The sequence below is a fragment of the Ogataea philodendri genome (genome assembly GCF_020536065.1).
Source record: "Ogataea philodendri strain CBS6075 chromosome Unknown scaffold11, whole genome shotgun sequence".
Taxonomy (NCBI): Eukaryota; Fungi; Ascomycota; class Pichiomycetes; order Pichiales; family Pichiaceae; genus Ogataea; species Ogataea philodendri.
The window spans coordinates 331,850-349,763 of NW_025763868.1; the positions used below are offsets into that span (position 1 = coordinate 331,850).

The 17,914-nt window shown below is 51.6% G+C and overlaps 21 protein-coding genes across 21 annotated transcripts; 11 read left to right on the plus strand and 10 right to left on the minus strand.

Annotated features, from left to right (window-relative positions):
- Positions 1–53: 53 nt before the first annotated feature.
- Positions 54–1,415, plus strand: OGAPHI_001618 (uncharacterized protein; the record flags this gene model as incomplete). Its single annotated transcript, XM_046202400.1, has 1 exon — positions 54–1,415. The coding sequence occupies one exon, from the start codon at positions 54–56 to the stop codon at positions 1,413–1,415; it is 1,362 nt and encodes a 453-aa protein (XP_046063760.1).
- On the minus strand, positions 381–929 carry OGAPHI_001619 (uncharacterized protein; the record flags this gene model as incomplete). Its single annotated transcript, XM_046202401.1, has 2 exons — positions 381–743; positions 888–929. The coding sequence occupies 2 exons, from the start codon at positions 927–929 to the stop codon at positions 381–383; spliced, it is 405 nt and encodes a 134-aa protein (XP_046063761.1).
- A 3-nt stretch (positions 1,416–1,418) lies between the features above and the next one.
- OGAPHI_001620 (uncharacterized protein) lies at positions 1,419–2,078 on the minus strand (the record flags this gene model as incomplete). The annotated part of the gene is made up of 1 exon (XM_046202402.1): positions 1,419–2,078. One exon carries the CDS (start codon positions 2,076–2,078, stop codon positions 1,419–1,421), a length of 660 nt encoding a protein of 219 aa, XP_046063762.1.
- A 108-nt stretch (positions 2,079–2,186) lies between these two features.
- OGAPHI_001621 (uncharacterized protein) lies at positions 2,187–3,557 on the plus strand (the record flags this gene model as incomplete). The annotated part of the gene is made up of 3 exons (XM_046202403.1): positions 2,187–2,194; positions 2,269–2,719; positions 3,231–3,557. The coding sequence occupies 3 exons, from the start codon at positions 2,187–2,189 to the stop codon at positions 3,555–3,557; spliced, it is 786 nt and encodes a 261-aa protein (XP_046063763.1).
- Positions 2,318–2,761, minus strand: OGAPHI_001622 (uncharacterized protein; the record flags this gene model as incomplete). The annotated part of the gene is made up of 1 exon (XM_046202404.1): positions 2,318–2,761. One exon carries the CDS (start codon positions 2,759–2,761, stop codon positions 2,318–2,320), a length of 444 nt encoding a protein of 147 aa, XP_046063764.1.
- OGAPHI_001623 (uncharacterized protein) lies at positions 2,916–4,334 on the minus strand (the record flags this gene model as incomplete). The annotated part of the gene is made up of 1 exon (XM_046202405.1): positions 2,916–4,334. The coding sequence occupies one exon, from the start codon at positions 4,332–4,334 to the stop codon at positions 2,916–2,918; it is 1,419 nt and encodes a 472-aa protein (XP_046063765.1).
- Positions 3,631–3,990, plus strand: OGAPHI_001624 (uncharacterized protein; the record flags this gene model as incomplete). Its single annotated transcript, XM_046202406.1, has 1 exon — positions 3,631–3,990. The coding sequence occupies one exon, from the start codon at positions 3,631–3,633 to the stop codon at positions 3,988–3,990; it is 360 nt and encodes a 119-aa protein (XP_046063766.1).
- Positions 4,335–4,418: 84 nt separating the features above from the next.
- On the plus strand, positions 4,419–4,964 carry OGAPHI_001625 (uncharacterized protein; the record flags this gene model as incomplete). The annotated part of the gene is made up of 1 exon (XM_046202407.1): positions 4,419–4,964. The coding sequence occupies one exon, from the start codon at positions 4,419–4,421 to the stop codon at positions 4,962–4,964; it is 546 nt and encodes a 181-aa protein (XP_046063767.1).
- A 13-nt stretch (positions 4,965–4,977) lies between these two features.
- On the minus strand, positions 4,978–6,114 carry OGAPHI_001626 (uncharacterized protein; the record flags this gene model as incomplete). The annotated part of the gene is made up of 1 exon (XM_046202408.1): positions 4,978–6,114. One exon carries the CDS (start codon positions 6,112–6,114, stop codon positions 4,978–4,980), a length of 1,137 nt encoding a protein of 378 aa, XP_046063768.1.
- On the plus strand, positions 5,657–6,103 carry OGAPHI_001627 (uncharacterized protein; the record flags this gene model as incomplete). The annotated part of the gene is made up of 1 exon (XM_046202409.1): positions 5,657–6,103. One exon carries the CDS (start codon positions 5,657–5,659, stop codon positions 6,101–6,103), a length of 447 nt encoding a protein of 148 aa, XP_046063769.1.
- A 43-nt stretch (positions 6,115–6,157) lies between the features above and the next one.
- On the minus strand, positions 6,158–7,210 carry OGAPHI_001628 (uncharacterized protein; the record flags this gene model as incomplete). Its single annotated transcript, XM_046202411.1, has 1 exon — positions 6,158–7,210. The coding sequence occupies one exon, from the start codon at positions 7,208–7,210 to the stop codon at positions 6,158–6,160; it is 1,053 nt and encodes a 350-aa protein (XP_046063770.1).
- On the plus strand, positions 6,546–7,064 carry OGAPHI_001629 (uncharacterized protein; the record flags this gene model as incomplete). Its single annotated transcript, XM_046202412.1, has 1 exon — positions 6,546–7,064. One exon carries the CDS (start codon positions 6,546–6,548, stop codon positions 7,062–7,064), a length of 519 nt encoding a protein of 172 aa, XP_046063771.1.
- Positions 7,211–7,480: 270 nt separating the features above from the next.
- On the plus strand, positions 7,481–8,887 carry OGAPHI_001630 (uncharacterized protein; the record flags this gene model as incomplete). Its single annotated transcript, XM_046202413.1, has 1 exon — positions 7,481–8,887. One exon carries the CDS (start codon positions 7,481–7,483, stop codon positions 8,885–8,887), a length of 1,407 nt encoding a protein of 468 aa, XP_046063772.1.
- Positions 8,888–9,098: 211 nt separating this feature from the next.
- OGAPHI_001631 (uncharacterized protein) lies at positions 9,099–10,271 on the plus strand (the record flags this gene model as incomplete). Its single annotated transcript, XM_046202414.1, has 1 exon — positions 9,099–10,271. One exon carries the CDS (start codon positions 9,099–9,101, stop codon positions 10,269–10,271), a length of 1,173 nt encoding a protein of 390 aa, XP_046063773.1.
- Positions 10,272–10,317: 46 nt separating this feature from the next.
- Positions 10,318–11,174, minus strand: OGAPHI_001632 (uncharacterized protein; the record flags this gene model as incomplete). Its single annotated transcript, XM_046202415.1, has 2 exons — positions 10,318–10,648; positions 11,002–11,174. 2 exons carry the CDS (start codon positions 11,172–11,174, stop codon positions 10,318–10,320), a joined length of 504 nt encoding a protein of 167 aa, XP_046063774.1.
- On the plus strand, positions 10,870–11,889 carry OGAPHI_001633 (uncharacterized protein; the record flags this gene model as incomplete). Its single annotated transcript, XM_046202416.1, has 1 exon — positions 10,870–11,889. The coding sequence occupies one exon, from the start codon at positions 10,870–10,872 to the stop codon at positions 11,887–11,889; it is 1,020 nt and encodes a 339-aa protein (XP_046063775.1).
- A 2-nt stretch (positions 11,890–11,891) lies between these two features.
- Positions 11,892–12,404, minus strand: OGAPHI_001634 (uncharacterized protein; the record flags this gene model as incomplete). Its single annotated transcript, XM_046202417.1, has 1 exon — positions 11,892–12,404. One exon carries the CDS (start codon positions 12,402–12,404, stop codon positions 11,892–11,894), a length of 513 nt encoding a protein of 170 aa, XP_046063776.1.
- A 141-nt stretch (positions 12,405–12,545) lies between these two features.
- OGAPHI_001635 (uncharacterized protein) lies at positions 12,546–13,496 on the plus strand (the record flags this gene model as incomplete). The annotated part of the gene is made up of 1 exon (XM_046202418.1): positions 12,546–13,496. One exon carries the CDS (start codon positions 12,546–12,548, stop codon positions 13,494–13,496), a length of 951 nt encoding a protein of 316 aa, XP_046063777.1.
- A 71-nt stretch (positions 13,497–13,567) lies between these two features.
- Positions 13,568–14,053, minus strand: OGAPHI_001636 (uncharacterized protein; the record flags this gene model as incomplete). The annotated part of the gene is made up of 1 exon (XM_046202419.1): positions 13,568–14,053. One exon carries the CDS (start codon positions 14,051–14,053, stop codon positions 13,568–13,570), a length of 486 nt encoding a protein of 161 aa, XP_046063778.1.
- Positions 14,054–14,303: 250 nt separating this feature from the next.
- Positions 14,304–17,402, minus strand: OGAPHI_001637 (uncharacterized protein; the record flags this gene model as incomplete). Its single annotated transcript, XM_046202420.1, has 1 exon — positions 14,304–17,402. The coding sequence occupies one exon, from the start codon at positions 17,400–17,402 to the stop codon at positions 14,304–14,306; it is 3,099 nt and encodes a 1,032-aa protein (XP_046063779.1).
- On the plus strand, positions 16,125–16,550 carry OGAPHI_001638 (uncharacterized protein; the record flags this gene model as incomplete). Its single annotated transcript, XM_046202422.1, has 1 exon — positions 16,125–16,550. The coding sequence occupies one exon, from the start codon at positions 16,125–16,127 to the stop codon at positions 16,548–16,550; it is 426 nt and encodes a 141-aa protein (XP_046063780.1).
- Positions 17,403–17,914: the final 512 nt, after the last annotated feature.

Consider the following 17,914-nt stretch of genomic DNA (forward strand, 5'->3'; position numbering starts at 1 on the left):
CGGGTCGATCGTCGAAAATAGTCTTAATTTATAGATCTTTACAGTTTCCCCCAATGTCGCCTTTAGCCTTCATAGTTTTGGGCCTTTCGCTAGTGTTTGTGCCCAGCGACCGGTTCCAGCCCGTCCAGGCGGCGGTCGGGTTTGCGTTGATCGGCTACCAGATCACCACGGCAGTGATCCCCCGTGTGGGAAATGCCTTCATAAAACGTGGCCTGGGAGGTCGAGATCTGTCCAAACCGGGCAAACCACTCATCCCCGAAACCATCGGCGTGATACCGGCAATCACATACCTGTTTCTCATGATCCTGTTCATCCCATTCTTGTTCATATTCGGCTCTACCCAGACCTCCGGTGCACAGATGTTCCCCAAGACCATGCTGTCACCCTATCTCAGTTGTCTGCTTTGTTTGCAGTCGATGATCCTGCTCGGACTCATGGACGACCTGTTTGACATCAGATGGCGCCACAAGTTCTTTCTGCCTGCAATTGCGTCGATCCCGCTGCTGATTGTCTACTACGTCGATTTCGGAATCACCTCCATTTTGATCCCCAACGTGCTCAGAAACTGGCTTCGACTCACGTCCAACTCGGTCGACCTTGGCTTCGTGTACTACCTGTACATGGCGTCGGTCAGCATCTTCTGTCCCAACTCCGTCAACATCCTCGCTGGAGTCAACGGACTCGAGGTCGGCCAGACCGTCGTTATTGCCGTGCTTCTGCTGCTCAACGACGTCTGGTACCTCCTAATCGGCACAGTCGCGTCGCCAAGCTACTCTATCCACCTGTTCAGCATGTGTTTCCTGATTCCGTTCATGGGAATCACCCTCGGCCTGCTCAAGTACAACTGGTATCCGGCTAAGGTGTTTGTCGGAGACACTTGGTGCTACTTTGGAGGAATGGTGTTTGCCGTGGTGGGGATTTCCGGTCATTTTGCAAAGACTCTGATGCTGTTTTTCCTGCCCCAGATCGTCAACTTTATCTACTCGGGTCCACAGCTATTTGGCCTGATCCCGTGCCCCCGTCACAGACTGCCAAAGTTCAACGAGAAGGACGGCCTTCTATACAACTCGTACACCGAGTACGGTGCAGTGGACGCTACAAGCGAACAAGCACGGCAAAACCCGCCGCTGAATCGCAAATTGGTTCCAATTATTCTATTTCTGGAAAAATTAAAGCTCCTGGGAGTCGTGAAAGAGTACCACGAAGGACAATGGGTCATCAAGAAAACGACAAATCTCACGATCATCAACCTGTTTCTTGTCTGGACAGGGCCAATCAGAGAAGACAAGCTATGCACGCTGCTGTTGGTGGCACAGTTTGGAGTCGGGTTCCTGATGCTTATCTTGCGACACACGCTCGCCCCAATGGTGTTTGGCTTCGACAACTCCTGGAGCATGCTGAATAGATACAACTGAGTGTTATTTCAACGAGTTCCAAAACGTGTCTCGCTCCTCCAAAAGACTGTCTGCCAGGCTCTGGATCTCCGGGTGTTTGATCAGCGCGCGGGATCTGAAAAACTCATCCAACGGCTTATGGGTGCTTTTCTCGTACTCGAACGCCTGGATCAGCATCTCGTACTTGTCGATGTCCTTCACGATGGTGGCCTCGAAGTTTCGCTGGTTCTCATAGTCCAGCCACAACTCCACGATCTCCTCCGAGAACGCCTTGTTGTACGGCTGGATCACCTCGCTTAGATACACGATGGTGCTATACTCGCGTCTGTTCTTCTCTGTCTTGTCGACGTTGGCGTCGTGCGGCACTATATCGCCAACAAGACTCTCTGCAATGTCGTGGACAAGAGCGATCTTTGCACACTTGGCCAGGTCCGGGGTCTGCGAAAAGGCGTCCTTGCTGAGCGACATGGCGATGATCGACATCCGATACATGTGATCGGCAATGCTTTCCGGATTCGGCACCTGGTGATCAACCCATCCCGTTCGCTTCTGGCTTTTAAGCAGAGAAACGATCTGGTAGAATGCGTTGATGTAGTTGTAATTTTTGCCCGAAGTTGGCGGCGTCAGCAGCCGGCGGATATCCTGCGGCAGAGCCTCGCGCGGATCCCAGGGAGAGGTGGTCATGTTGGGTGCTACGCAGAGTCAAGCCAAGCGGGAGGACAGTAAATAAACAAACATTTTTAGACTCAGAAAAACTTTACACCAGCAAAGCCGTGTCCGAGCAGACTGAACATGGACTCGTATTACTGGTCCAGGGTGAACAGCCATGGATAACCACCACAAACCGTCCGTACTCTTCTTCTACTGTCTACAGTCAGCGTCTATCTGATACATCTGGTCATGCTCATTTATTATTCGCATACTTAAGCAATAAGCTCAACAACACCTCCAGCAGCACGGATCTTCTCCTCGGCCAACTTCGAAACGTATCTAGCCTTCACAATGACTGGAACTTCTGGCAATCTTCCCTTACCCAAAACCTTTCCGTATCCAGAGGCCAAGGTGTCGATGACAACAGCGGAATCTTTGGTGCTAGAAGCGATCTTCTTGTCCTTCTCCTCAACCAGAGACCACAGCTTGTCAAGGTTGATGACTGGGCTCCAGAAGTGGGCTTGTTGCTTGTGGAAATATCTCATACCAACTTTACCAAAGTAACCTGGGTGGTATTTGTCCAAGTTGGTTCTGTGGTGGTGCTGACCACCGGCCATACCTCTACCACCGGGATGCTTTCTGTGCTTTCCAACACGACCCTTACCGGCCGACACGTTACCTCTGTGCTTTCTAGTCTTTGTTAATCTGGTAGGCATGTTTGGTGAAAGAAATTATTTGATTTTCCAATTTTCACTGTAATTTTACTCTGCCATTTTCCAGCCCCCACAAAAAATCGGGTCACTAAAATATTTTCGTCCTGGTGCTAACCCTGTCAGCCCAGAAAGAAAGTCACGTGGGAAAATGAATTAGCTAATCACCACGCGTCTCCCAGACCTCGGCGTACGTGCTCTTGCCCTTGGTCTCCGGCACAAACGTCGCGATGAACACGTAGAAGGCTGCACACACCGCGGCAAACAGGAGGAACGTGTAGCCCCCGATCCAGCTGTTCAGCACAGGGAACAGGAACCCGACCAGGAAACAGCTGACCCAGTTGCAGTCTGTTGCCCAGCTCTGTGCGAGATCCTTGATTTCCAGCTGCGACACCTCGCTGATCAGCAGAAACGGGATCGGCCCGCATCCTATGGCGAACGAGCCAACGTAGGTGAGAACACTGAGCAACGTTAGGGCAGAGTTCTGGAAGATGATTCCAACACTGAGCGCGATGGAAGCAAGGCCCATCACCGCGACGGAGCCCAACAGCATTGGTTTGCGGCCGAGTCTGTCGAGGAACAGCGACGCGATGAACGTAATGACCATGTTTCCGGTGCTGATGAGACAGTTGACCAGGATAGCGTGTGCAGGGAACAGTCCTGTGAGGATTTTCACTCCGTAGAACACGATCGAATTGATTCCGGCAAACTGCTGGCCAACCATCGCGAAGGTGGCCACTATACGCGAGTTGGAGTAGTTTCTATTGCTCAGGTAAGTGTAGAACGAGAGGTTCTGCAATGACGGGTTGGACTCGATCAATGAGGCGTGTTTGCGTTTCTCCTCCTTCCAGATCTGGACTTCCTGTGTGCACTGAATGGTGTTGTGGTTTCGCAGCCGGTTGAGGATCTGGAGACCTTTGGACTCGTCGCCGGCGGTGAGAATCAGCCATTTCGGCGATTCTTCCAATAGAAACACAGACGACAGCAGCGAAACGAATGCGATGAACGCGCCCGAGCCGAGAATCGACCGCCAATGTGTTTCTGTGGACCAATTGATTGCCAGCAGCTGTGCAAGAAGGATCCCCACGTTGATGCTGACCTGGTTCATGGACCCAAGCACGCCTCTTAGCGACACAGGGGACACCTCGTTGATGTACAATGGCACTAAAACAAGCGCAAAACCGGCACCTAATCCACTCACAAACCGACCTAATAGCATCCACAAGTACGTTTGAGCTGAGTACTCCACGTAGGAGCCCAGGGTGTAATGCAATGCTGTAATGACGAAACTGAACCGCAACCCGATCCGCGAACTCAATTGGCCGGCAAAAGTAGACGAGACTAGTCCACCAATAGAGAAGATGGACGTAACAAGACCGATTTGCGAACTATCCAGATCTAATGCCCCTTTGATCAGTTCCTCGGGGGCATTCAGCTCAGACATGTGGAACCCGTACTGGATGGACGTGAGACACACAAGCGCCACAGAACTCACCAATGGAACGGTGTAGATATCACTGAACGGCTTGGAAACACCAGAGACCAGCGGAGTGGCCGAAGAGACGGAATCTCCATTCATATTTAAAGAGGGAACTATTTAAACAAGCCAAACTTATCTTATCGAGAACATCAGTGCACCAGAAAAATTGTAACGTTAATTAATATGCCACTCACGGTGGACCACATTCCTGGGCTCCAGCAGCTGGACAAGGTGGATCGGGACCGACTGGGGATCCCGTCCGAGACAAGACTGCCTCTGTTAGCCGGCTACGCCACGCTATTGGGCGCGGTTCCCGGTCTGGTGGCCGGGTACAGACATGCGGGCATGAACTTTATAGCAATGAACTCGCACAGATTGCCGCGGGATCAGGAGGAAAAAACGGCGTTCGGCAGGTACAGGACGTCCCATGCGGTGAAAAGTGCCGTTTGGGAAGGTGTCAGGTCGGCGGTGCGGTTTGGGTTGGTGTCGTCGGCGTTTTTTGGGCTCGAAGATTTATTTGACCGGCTGCGGAGAAAGAAAGACTTCCTGAACAGTACGGTTTCGGGCGCTGTGACAGGACTGTTTAGCGCCAGACTCACAAGAACACCATTGGCTCGTCAATGGACTCTTATGGGCGCCAAATGTGGCCTCATCATCGGATTGGCCCAGGATATCTTTACAGCTACAAAAAAACTCATCATGATCTCCGACCAGACTGCATTAACATGAGCCGTTTAAATATTTATTCGTCGTCCTCGTCGTCGTCCAGGTTCGGCACAGGGTAGTTGAGAATCACAGCAACACCCGTCAACTGGTTCAGTTGCTCGCCGCTATCGTGCAAACTCGAAAACACAACCACCTCGCCGCCGTTCTCCTTGACCTGCTCTGTGAGACTCACGTACTTTTTGCGCTGTGCGAGGTCGTCGCTCTTGAACAGCGAGTCTGTCACCATCAGCGTGCGAACGGCGCCCTGGAGCTCGACCGCCTTGGTCACTTCTGCCTCGCCGTACCATGCCTTGCCGTCGTCGTCGTTTAGAAGCTTCGAAAACTCGTCAAATAACATCACGTTGCGCTGAAATTTGGTATCCGACAGCTGTTTCTGCAACTCTGGCGACTTCAATGCCTCTTCCAGACCTTGCAGATACCCCGTGGACGAATGGGCCACCACAAACTTGGACTTGGCCTGGACCAGCGGCTTGTTCTGTGTGGTGGTTGCTATGCTGAAAAGTTTGTCGTAGAGTTGTCTGGCACTGAATCCGGGTGAAACCAGCACGATGACTTGCAATTTCTCGATGTTGAAGTTTCTAATCAACGACTCGGCGGCGGCCTCCATGAACTTGTCGAGCTGTTTGTCGTGGGCGCTGGAATCGCCGCGCCGTTTCTTGGGGATCGACTTCTCGATCTTGGACCTCAGAATAGTCATGTTTTCCGTGATCAAACACAGATGCGCAACTCCCTCCTGCAACACGACGGCCCCCACCTCGGCCTTGGCCTCGATCGAACACGACTTGTTCACAAGGTCCAGACTGATCTCGTCCCAGTCGTTCTTGTACAGAGTGAACTTCTGGTTGAACTCGAGCTCTGCGGTGTGGTACGAGCCGAGCGGAACGTCGTCGTGTTGGACTGTGGTTCGACCCTTGATCCGCATCACCTCGTCGCTCGGCGTGAAATCCACGTTCTCCACACTCAACGACAACGAGAGCAGCTTTCTTGTAGGCTTGTCAGACGGACTTTTCTTCACGTTGCGGATGGTTTTCAGTCGAACCTCATCGTCCTTCCCAATCAGATTGTACAAAGTCCAAAGATCCTCCTTGTCCTGCGCAACAAGCGAAACAGACCCGCTTTTATCCTTCTCAAAGGAAGAATGAACCAACTTCATTTAATTTAATTATTTTTTTGTGCATTTATTACTAGAAAATTATTCATTTCACGGCAGCACCAACAAGCGTCTTGGATTTACATGGCAAACCGGCCTTGTTGACGAGTCTGGCGTCGGGCTTCCCTTCCTGCTTGAAAACAACGTCGAGATTGTCGCTGGTGGAGAAGTTTGGCTGTAGTTGCTCAAAGATCTTCTTCTTTGGATTGAGCTGTTTCTCAGGCACCCCGTCAAACCCTTCGAAAAACAACTTGTCGCCCGGCTTGGACCCTTCTGGAGGAATCACAAACTCCACCGTCTCGCCCTCAGAAGCACAGAACACCATACCGGCAGACTTGATTCCTCTCATGGAGACAGGCTTGAGGTTGGCAATCACAACCACGTATCTTTGTTGCATCTCTTCCAAAGTGTAGTAGTTCACCAAACCGGAACAGATGGTTCTAGGACCTTCCTCGTCGCCCATCTGGATCGTCGACACGTACAACGAGTCCGCGTCCGGGTGTTTGATGGCCTTCTCGATGAATCCAACACGGATGTCCACCATTGCCGGGGTTGGGCCAGCGGCAGCAGGCTTGGCAGCGTTGGCTTGTGCGTTGGCCTTGGCCTTTGCTGCCTTCTTGGCCTCCTTAGCGGCCTTGGCAGCGGCCAGGGCTTCTGGGTCCAATGGGGCCTTGCCCTTGGTCTTTGGCTGTTCTGCTGGCTTGGTCTCCTTGGTGTCCTTTGCTTCCTTGGTGTCCTTCTTCTTCTTCTCCTTAATTTCCCGTGGAAGTTCCATCGACAAGTCGATCTTGAGCTTGTTGTCGAGCCCGACCTTGTTCTGGACCAGATCCACCCATCTCAGAATGTGTCTGTACTTGGCCACGTCGTCCACAGACGTCCATTTCGAGGCCAGCGGGAACACCTTGTCGAAAACGGCAGAGTCTGCTTTGGAGGGCTTCACTCCAACAATGTAGGTTTTCGATCTGAGCGAGTCGTTGAGCTCGTCGAGATGCTGCTCGATGCGGCCACTCAGCGTGGTCCATTGGTCGGCGAGGGCGAGTTCCTCGGTCGAGAGAGTTTCTGCCACGTTAAGGCGGGCAAGTTTGGCTTCAAGGGACATTGGTTAAAATTTTTACCACGAAAAATTATTACTCAGTCTTAGCGGTAGCTGGGGTGAGTGGGAGGTGAGCGGGAGCAACTGGGAAAAATGGCGACTCAAACAGACCATCGGGGAACAATTCACCACTTCGTAGGGAACAACCAGCTTCATTTGACGAATTCCCGTTCTGCGTGGTTCCTTCGGGCAACCCTATTGTCCTGTCTTATCAGCTAATCAACAGCTCGCTTTTTTCACCCTCGCAGAATTACCCCTGCTACTAAATATCGGCCCATGAAGGTAATTATAGTCGGTTCCGGCGTGTTTGGCCTGTCCACGGCCTACCATCTCGCACAGAACCCCGAAAACCAGGTGCTTGTTCTTGACAGACTCGACCTCGCAGCTATTCGATATGACTCGCTGAAAGGCGCGGACGGCGCCTCGTGCGACATCAACAAGATCTTCCGCGCGTCCTACGGCGACGACGCGTTGTACGAGAAGCTCGCGTACCAGGCCCAGGACGTGTGGTTGCAATGGAACAGCGAGATTGAGCAAGGTTTGTACAAAGACGCTGGTTTTGGCGAAAAAGACATCCTGCTGGACAATTGCGGGTTCCTGCGCATGTTCAAGGAATCCATCTCGGACTACGAGAAGGATACTATCAACACCATGGCGAAAAACGGCCGCCGCGACGTGCAGGTGCTCACCACAGACCAGGCAGATATGGACAGGATCCGCGGGACGCGCTGGGAAAAGATGATGGACCCGGCAAACAGAAAGGCCCGCGCGCTGCCGTACGTGGGCGTCTTGGAGACAACAGGCGGTTTCACCCACGCGTCAAGGGCCATTTACTTCCTCTACACCAAGTGCACAGCCATGAAAAACATACAGTTTGCAACCGGGCAAGCTGGCGAGTTTGTGCGGTTTGCTACAGACACGGCGGACCCGCAAACGGTGCTGGGCGTTGTCACAGCAGACGGGCAACAGTATCTGGGAGACCGGGTTCTGCTTGCCTGTGGCGGCTGGAACACCTCGTTGCTGCCGGAGCTGGAAGGACTGGTGCAGTCCACGTTTGGTTCCGTGGGCATTTTGCAGCTGCCGCCCGACAGAAAAGACCTGTGGAGCAAGTTTGACTCGCAGAACTTCCCCGTGTGGAGCTGGGAAATGGAGGACAGTTCCCAGGGCGGCGTGTACGGGTTCCCGCACAACGGGTCCGGGTTGCTCAAGTTTGGGTTCCGTGCCACCAAATGGACCAGGCACACAAACTGCCACGGACGGTGTCTTTCTGTTCCTGCCACGGCCAGCACAGACGATAAACTAACGGGCATCCCGCTGGTTGCCCTGAACCGGTTCAAAACTGTTCTGCTGGACAACTTCCCGGAACTCAAGGGCCTCAGGTTCACCAAGACGCGTGTGTGCTGGTACAGCGACTCGTGGGACGACAATTTCATTATTGACTACGTGCCGGGCTACAAGAACCTTGTGGTGGCCACGGGCGACTCGGGCCACGGGTTCAAGCACACGCCTGTGATCGGGCAACACATCGTGGACGTGCTGGAGCAGAACCGCACCGAGTACACGGACCTTTTCAGGTGGAGGACTCCCTCGGGCGCGGTGCTGAACGAGGTGGCCGAGAACAAGGACAGTCCGCTGGACGTTTCGAAGTGGGAGCTGGCCACCGAGGCGGACTGGGAGCTGTAAAGACATAACTTTTTTTTATAGTGGGGGGAGCACCCCAAACCCCACCCTGTGTATGGATGTCTAAATAGCCAAAATTCACCAACCTTTCACACAAAGAGGAGATCCGGCAAAGTCATGGCCTGTGCCCAAAATGAGCGGACCTGCCCCTAAACGAAGACGCAACGTGAAGAAGAAGGTGTCACGTGCGTGCAACCACTGCCGCACCGCGCACATGACCTGCGACGACGCCCGTCCGTGCTCCAGGTGTGTGGCCAAAGGCACTGCCGATACCTGTGCGGACGCGCCACGTAAGACCAAGAAGTATCTGACCGGAGAAACTCCGGGCGACGGGATGGGCGCGACGGTTCTGGAGACCCGCAAACCGTTCATGTCGTCTGCGGCGGACATGGAGTACTCCACACTGGGTAATATCATTAACCAGGACTTTCTGAGCCCGGAAACACAGCAGTCAACGCAGTTCTTCAGCCCCGCGGTGAGCAACTCGAACTCGGAGGACCAGCTGGACCGCGTGGCGCAGCAGACACCGATTTACCAGGCCCCAAGCCAGCAGCTGTTTTCGCCAGAGCCGTCCTTGATGCCTATTTATAAGCTCGAGTCGCTGAAAACAAATTGCGACCCGTTGATCAACCAGTACTACATTGGGGCGCAGTCGACGTTCCCGCAGATCGTCAAGATGATCTCGCAGTTCCGCCAGCAAAACCCGGCCCAATTCCACGAACGCAACCAGCTGTCGGCCATATCTTTCTCTGTGGCGGTGCCGCAGAGCAACGACCGGCTGCCCACGAAAATGCCGTGCGGCCTGCTGTTCAAAGAGCCGTCCGAGATCTACTCCAAGATCGCGGCCCCGTTCAACTACGTCAAGCCGTACCACGACCTCAACCTGTACCTGCGGAAACGGTTCGACAAGAGCCATCTGGTGTCGATGTCCAAGTCGATGTCCGAGTACAGACCGTCGTTCATTGCCGGGATGATCCATCTGAAGGGCGACGACCTGATTTTCGCCGAACAGTGTTTCCAGCGAACGCTACTGGAATACGATAACTACATCTCGATCTCGGGCACCCCGACGCTGGTTTGGCGACGCACGTCGCAGATCGCGTACGTGGGCGACGAGTTCTGTGTGCTGACCGGGTGGAGCAAAGAACAGCTGCTGGACAAGTCTGTGTTTGCCGTGGAGATCATGGACGACAAGTCGTGTGTGGAGTATTTCCAGCTCTTTTCGAAAATCGCGTTTGGCGACTTCCGAGGAGCCACCATGACGGAATGCACATTGCTGACCCCGGCCGGCGACACCATCCGCGTGTCCAGCATCTGGACACTGAAAAGAGACGTTTTCGGCATCCCCATGATGATCATCGCCAGTTTCTTGCCCATCCTAACCTGACAATTGTAACATAGGTATAAATTAACGACACATTGTATATCTCTGCTTATTGGGCCAGAATACTCTTGACAAACTCGACATAGTCGACGGTCTGCTCGTCGGTGACGTTGACGCCCTTCAAAAGCTCGTCCACCTCGCTCTCGTTCAATTTCTCGCCAACAGACGTGAGAATGTACTTGAGTTCTCCAACACCAATGAATCCGGTCAGGTTCTTGTCAAAGATCTGGAACGCCTTAATGTAGTCTTCTGGCTGGCCTGCCTTCTTGAACCCGCCCTCTCTGTTGACGATCTTGGCGAAGTTGTCGAAAGTCAGCTCGCTAGGAGCTGTTTCTTGCAACTCGCTAATCTCTTGCAAGGTGGGATTCTGGCCAACAGATCTGAGCAAATCGCCCAGATGCTCGCTGCTCACCTTTCCTGTTCCCTTCTTGTCGAACAGCGCGAAGGAGTCTTTGTATGCTTTGGTATCGGACTGGGCGGTTAGCGGGGGAATCCCTGGAAACACTTACCATCTTGTTTATTTGTTTGTTGATTTTGTTTACACGAAACCTGGGAAATATTATTTGGGGTCGTGGGAAGCACAGTTTAGGAACTTTAAAATATGCCATCTTCTGTGTCTCGACGGCTGGTGGACCACACAGAGTTGCCGCCATGTGCTTTGAGGATCCATCCCGCCAATCCAACGGTGGTTTACATTGGAACTTACAAACTCGTCAAGGACGAAGAGCGCTACGGCTCCATAGAGATCTGGACCTGCACAGACTCGCTTGCGAAGGTCCGCTCCGTTGCCACGGCCTCGGCCGTGCTGGACCTCAAGTTCGACCCGTTCGATGCCACACGGTTGGTCAGCGTGCACTCCACGGGAAACCTCATAATCTGGAAAATTAGCGACGATTTGCTCGACATTTCCGAAACGTTCAATTACCAAGCGTACGAAAACTCAACGCTGATCACGGCCATCAACTTCCACCTGACCATCCCCAACACGCTCACGCTGAGCACCACCGCAGGAACGTGCTCGGTGCTCAAACTAAACGGCTCAGACATCGAGAAAACCGATTTCGACACCGAACACCAGCTCGAATGCTGGTTCTCAACGTTCGGAACGTTTGCCGGTCTCGAACACGTTGTGTTTTCAGGGGGAGATGACAGGAAACTGGTGGCACATGACGCAAGACAGCCGGAGTTGCCCATTTGGGAAACAGACCGTCTGCACGACGCAGGGATCGTATCGGTGCTACCAGCTTCAACTTTTTGGAACAGTACACACCCGTACACCGTGTGGACGGGAAGCTACGACGACCAGGTGCGGTCGCTGGATTTGAGGGTTTCTGCTCCGCAGGCGCTGATCTCGGGACTGCCTCCGCGAGCCAAACAGACAGAGAACTTGGGAGGCGGTGTATGGCGGCTGATTCCAAATCCCGCTGGAGATGACAGGGTTCTTTGCTGTGCCATGTATGCGGGTTGCAGAATGTTGAAAAGCACGGTCCAGGGGATTGGTGTGGAAGACGAGTTCCAGGGCGAGCACGAGTCGATGGTGTACGGGGGCGACTGGGTCGGCGACAACATGATAACGTGCAGTTTCTACGATCGGGTGGTGCAGGTGTGGCAGGATACATAGGCCTATTTATCGATAGCGTGCGACTCGACCCATTTCTTGAGCTTTTCGTAATCCACGTCAGATTCGGGGTTATTCAGCAATTGTTCGTCGACATACGTGCTCTGAGCGATCTGGTTTCTCAGGCACACAATTGACGGGATTTTGGTGACCTGGTAGTCCAAGAGCAATCCTTTGTTACCAGGCTCGTCGCTCTCGATATCCACCATATTGACAAGCTTGTCATCGTCGATATCGTAGCCGACGATCCGCTGCAAAGCACCAGTCTGCTTATTTGACGCGGTGTCTCCTCTGAAAACAAAATTCAACAATAACGGCGGCCGAAGAGGGATCAACGGTTGCAGCTCGGAACGGTCTCTAACAGCAAGGAAGATCCTATTTTTGGGGGTCGATTGTGGCTGCCAAACAACAGGTTTTGGCTTAACAAGAGGGTTTTTCGAGGATTGGATCAACACTGCAAGAGCTCCGGCTGCAAGTGTGCCTCCCAGTATCCATTTTTGTCTCTCGGTCAAAGGCATGATAATAATAGGAGAAAATATTGCTTGTAGATTATTAAAGCACTTAGTACTCCTTGCACCGATATGTCACTTTTCATTATTTCGGATTTAGGCTTCTGGTGCTAACGGTTTGGAATTTCAGTCAGGAAACGAAAGTTGACCATGAATTGCAATATGGACACTTCCGACGTCTTTGATCAAATGCCTCTTATCTCCCCCACTATCTCTCCTTCCAAGGCGCTCAGCGCTGACGGGCTGGAGAGTCATCATCTGAGCCGTACCCAGCTTCCTGAGACCCTTCCTGTGGTCCAGTGCGTTGCTAGAGCACGGATCCCCACCACCCAAGGGCCTGAGATTTTCCTCCACTTGTATTCCAACAACGTGGACAACAAGGAGCATCTGGCCATCGTGTTTGGAGAAGATATCCGCTCCAAGTCGCTTTTCAAAAAGAGACCGGGCGAGTCTCAGCAGGACCGCATGACACGAGGCGCCTACGTGGGCAAGCTGTACCCGGGCCGCAAGCTTGCAGACAGAGATGATAATTTGGGTTTGGAGCTACGATTTGACGACCAAGGAAATGTACTAACGGAAACTAATTTGAACGAGCCGACTTTGGTTCGAATCCACTCCGAGTGCTACACGGGAGAGACCGCCTGGTCCGCCCGGTGCGACTGCGGAGAGCAGTTCGACGAGGCCGGCCGTCTAATGGGCGAAAACGGACACGGATGCATCGTGTACCTGCGACAAGAGGGCCGAGGAATTGGTCTTGGCGAAAAACTCAAGGCTTACAATCTGCAGGACCTGGGAGCAGACACCGTTCAGGCCAATTTGATGCTGAGACATCCGGCCGACAAGCGCAGTTTCTCATTGGCCACGGCCATTCTGTTGGACCTGGGGTTGTTGGAGATCACTCTTTTGACCAATAACCCCGATAAAATCATCGCTGTGGAGGGTAAAAACAGAATGGTCAAGGTGGTCAGCCGTGTTCCGATGATCCCATTGGCCTGGCAACAAAATGGTGCCGGCATCAAGTCCAAGGAGGTCGAGGGATATCTACGTACCAAGGTGGAGAAGATGGGCCATTTACTCAGTAGACCTAGTTCCGATAAATAGACAAGCGAAGATCATTATGAATTTTTCACTATACAGTTAATCACGTGGTTCGAATCACAAACAAGAGCGCCTTATTGTTTGAGCAACCGCTCAACGTCAGGACCGATCTTTGGAGGGGTCTTGATGGATGCGTATCTTTCAACAACGTTTCCGTGACGGTCGATCAAAAACTTCTCAAAGTTCCATTTGATTCCTTTGAATCCGAGCAATCCAGACTTTTGGTTCTTGAGCCACACGTAAACCGGGCTGGCCTCTGGGCCGTTCACGTCGATCTTCTTCATCAGTGGGAAGTCGACGCCGTAGTTCAGACTGCAAAATTGCACAATCTCCTCATCCGTTCCCGGCTCTTGGTTTCCGAACTGGTTGCATGGGAATCCGATCACCACAAATCCCTCATCTTTGTACTTTTGGTACAACTCTTCAAGCTCCTTATATTGTTTAGTGAAGCCGCACTTCGAGGCAACATTCACAATCAGAACCACTTTTCCTTCAAGCTCCTTGAAAGAGAAAGGTTGGCCCTTGTTGTTGGTAACAGTGAAATCGTAGAATCCAGACATGATAATTAGATGTGTTGATATTGATAGATTCCACAACAGCGGGATAGAGCCCTTAAATACCTGTAAAATGCTTAATAAAAAAATTTAGTGCGTATTTGCGGAACTCGTTTTTAGTCCCGAATCTGCTTGAACTTGACTAATGTTAGGTAAACAATACACACCACATTTCTCCAGAAGTTTCACCAGCCTAAAAAAAATTGCCGGGCTAAACCTCGCATCTGACAGCTCGGCTATGCAAAAACGGTGGAATTCATTTTCTCCGTTGTTTTTTTCCGTTTTTGGCCACTTTTTTCGCCGAATTTCGTTTACGAGAAACGCTCTTCTCGTATTCTCTCACAACACAGGCCAATAGCGTCGCGCATCGCCGGTTGATCTCTGTAGAGTTGCGACTCTGGAAAAAGAAATCAAACTCAAACATGGGGCTGGCTCGGATGTTTTCCAGGATCCGCTCGTAAACATCTTCCGAGTCCAAGCCAAGGCGATAAAGCTGCACCAGTAGATACCTGTCTTCCTCGTCGCTGAACACTCGTTTCGATGACGACATCGATGACGAAGGCGGATACTTCAAACTCAACTCCAGCAACGGGAACCGGGTCTCGGCAATCTTGCGCCGTAGCGCTTCCTTCTGAATCTTTATCTTTTCTATCTTTTCTTCTCCAGCCTCAATCTGCCCCACATACCGTTCATACCCTTCGATGCTCGAAACATTGTTCCAAAACGCCTGGGCGTACTCCTTCACCTCGTCGTACGTCTTGTCCTCAAACTCGGAAGCAATGGAAGAAATCGCCGTGCGGCCATACTTGACGTTTAACGAAATAAACTGGTAGAACTCGCGTCGACTCCAATTGTGGTACCCCTGTGTCAACAGCTCCTGCTTCAACGTCTCCTCCTCCTCTGTCAACGCGCGGGAATGGTCGATCTCTAGCTGCTCTAACTGCTGGTTCAGTTTCCTCTGCTCGGCAGTGCCGTTGCCTTTGCTGCTGTCGGCTTTCTGCTTGGTCTGTTTCTTGAAGTAGTTGCGTTCCAGATCGTACAGCTCCCAGAGCTGCGCCGGCAGGAACTGGTGGTCGTAGATAGGGGCCTGTTTCAAAGGCTTCACGCCCGGAAACTGTGGCTGCGCAGACCCAGACCGTGCGTTCGGATTCAACACGTCTCTGTAATAGTTGTCGATCGAGTAGTTCTCCTTACGTTCACGCTTGGACGGGTTGATCCATGTGTATGCATTGCCCAGTGGGCCAGCAACAACTGGCTCTTTCTTCTGGAAATTCTTGCCGTCCCACTCATAAAGAGAGTCGGACGACGAGGTGAAGTTTTGCAAGTCGTCCAGCCCCAGTTTGGAATACTTGCTGTTCAATTCCTGGGTCTTTTTTTCCGACTCCATCAAGATCTGGTCGATCTCGTCGTCGTCCAGCTGTTCTTTCTGTTCTTCCTCCGAGTTGGTCATCTGTTGGCCCAGCACGTCCGCAGCTCCAAATTGAATCATGTTCAGCAACTCGTCCTTCGAGTTTCCTCTATTCTTTTCCTGCTGACCGTTCAATTGTCTGCCCTGTTGAATAACAAGCTGGTCCAGTCTCAGTTTCTGAGACGCTCTTTCCAAAACCTTCTCCTCAATGGCCTGCTGGGTCACAAACCTAAACACTCTCACCTGTTTTGTCTGTCCAATACGATGCGCTCTGTCCATGGCTTGCAAATCGGCCTGTGGATTCCAGTCCGAGTCATATAGGAAAACAATATCTGCCGACGTCAGGTTGATTCCCAGACCTCCTGCTCTGGTGGTCAGCAAAAACACAAACTTTTTGGAGTCTGGTGCCGAGTACTCGTCGATCGCACGGATTCTATCAACATGGTCTGTTTGTCCGTCGATTCGACTATACTCGAAACCTCTGAAAGAACAGTAGTCTTCTAAAATGTCTAGCATTCTGCTCATTTGTGAGAAAATCAGCACTCTGGATCCTTGCTCTTTGAACCGTTTCAGCATGCGATCCAGCACTTTCATCTTCTGCGAGTTAAAAACAAGATGCTCGTCTGTGGTGAATGGAGGACCAGGTTCTGCTCCTTCGAAAAGATACGGATGGTTGCAGCATTTTCTCAGCTGCATCACAATGTTGAGCAGTCTGGTTTTGGACTCTCGTTTCCCGTTGGCGCCATTCACTGCATCGATGTCTCGCTCCAGCAGCTTCTGGTACCATTTCTTTTGCATTTCTGTCATTCCAACGTACACGTTGAGCTCTTTCTTCGGGAGCAAGCTTTTTTCCACGTCCGATTTGATTCTTCTCAAAAGGAACGGCTGAAGGACTTTATGGAGCTGCTGAACAATGGTGTCGTCTTTATTTTCCGAGTCACCAGACGAAAACCACTCGTCAAAGGTCTCAGAGTCGGCAAAAACGTCTGGAAGCAGGAAATTCAACAACGCCCAGAGCTCGTGCAAATTGTTCTGCAACGGGGTACCTGTGATAAGCATTCTATTTTTCGAGTGGAACGTCCGAATGATCTGTGACAAGAGCGAGTCCTCGTTTTTCAGTCTGTGTGCCTCGTCAACAACAATGTACTCCCAGGCAAACTTTCTAAGTGCTGTTTTTTCTCTGATCACGATCTCGTATGACGAGATTACCACGTCAAATTTGCAGGTGTACAATCCGTCCTTGATGATTTCGTTTCTCTGCTGTTGATCTCCAGTCAGAACAAGAGTTTCCACTTCTGGCGTCCATTTGGCAAATTCTCTCTGCCAGTTCTCCAAAGTAGACTTTGGAACAATCACCAAATGCGGACCTGCTTTGCCCCGAACGTATCTGAGATAACCCAGAAACGAGATCGTCTGCAACGTTTTGCCCAGTCCCATCTCGTCGGCCAAAATCCCCGACAGATTGTTCTGGTTCAGCGAGATCAGCCAGTTGAGTCCCTGAATCTGGTACGGCCGCAGTTTGCCGTTGATGAACGCGGGGCTTTCTGTGAACTCGAATGCCTCCGACACGGTTTCCTCGTCTTTCAACAACTCCGCGTCCTCCTCCTTCTCTGTCTTTCTTCGTCTATGATCCTGATCCTGGCCAGAGGAGATCAAGGAGTCCTGCTGCAGCATGTTCCAGACCTCGCCGAATCGCGGGTCGCTCGCCGCCTTGGCCTTGAGAAAGTGCTCAAACAGCCCCGTCAGCCCCAAAAGGTACTTGAACCTCGTGGCCGTGGCGTCCACGTCAAACGGGATCTTTTCAGTATCGGTGAAATATTTTGCTCTCCTCTCCTGTAACGACAACGGGCGGTACGTTGTTCCGACCGCCGGTTGTGTGTGCGATTGCGGCGCAGGACTCGCCTCCAGCGACGTCCCGGTGCTCAAATTCGCCGCAAATTCAGCCATCAAGTTTCAACAAGGAGGTTTTTTTCCTTGCATCTTTTTGTTTTTGTACGCGTTGTTGCCAACCAGCAGTAACTCTCTGCACAGCCAGAAATTTAGAAATTAGTAATCTTTGAGGAAAAAATAAAATCAGAGATGGTCTTAGGATTACATTTCCATAACATTTTGCACAGCCTTTGCACAGCCTCGTTTTTAAAATGTTATGTCTGAGTCCTAGACGAAATTACATATTATATAATCAACAGTAAACGGTTTCAATCGCTTGATATATCCTCAATCTCCATACGAGAGTACTCGTCATCTTCATCTTCAATTGCAAAGCGAAATTGATGTTCCAATTTTTGCAGCTCCGGGATAGAATTGACAAACGAGGGAATACACATTAGTTTTGAAAGCTTTTCATCGCCGAGATTGACCCTCCTTGATCCAATCACGTTGTTGGCAAGGCTGAACGTACTCTCAAGAGCAGCATTTGAACAAGGAATCTCTTTGAGGAGCTGATATGTATCTCTCAA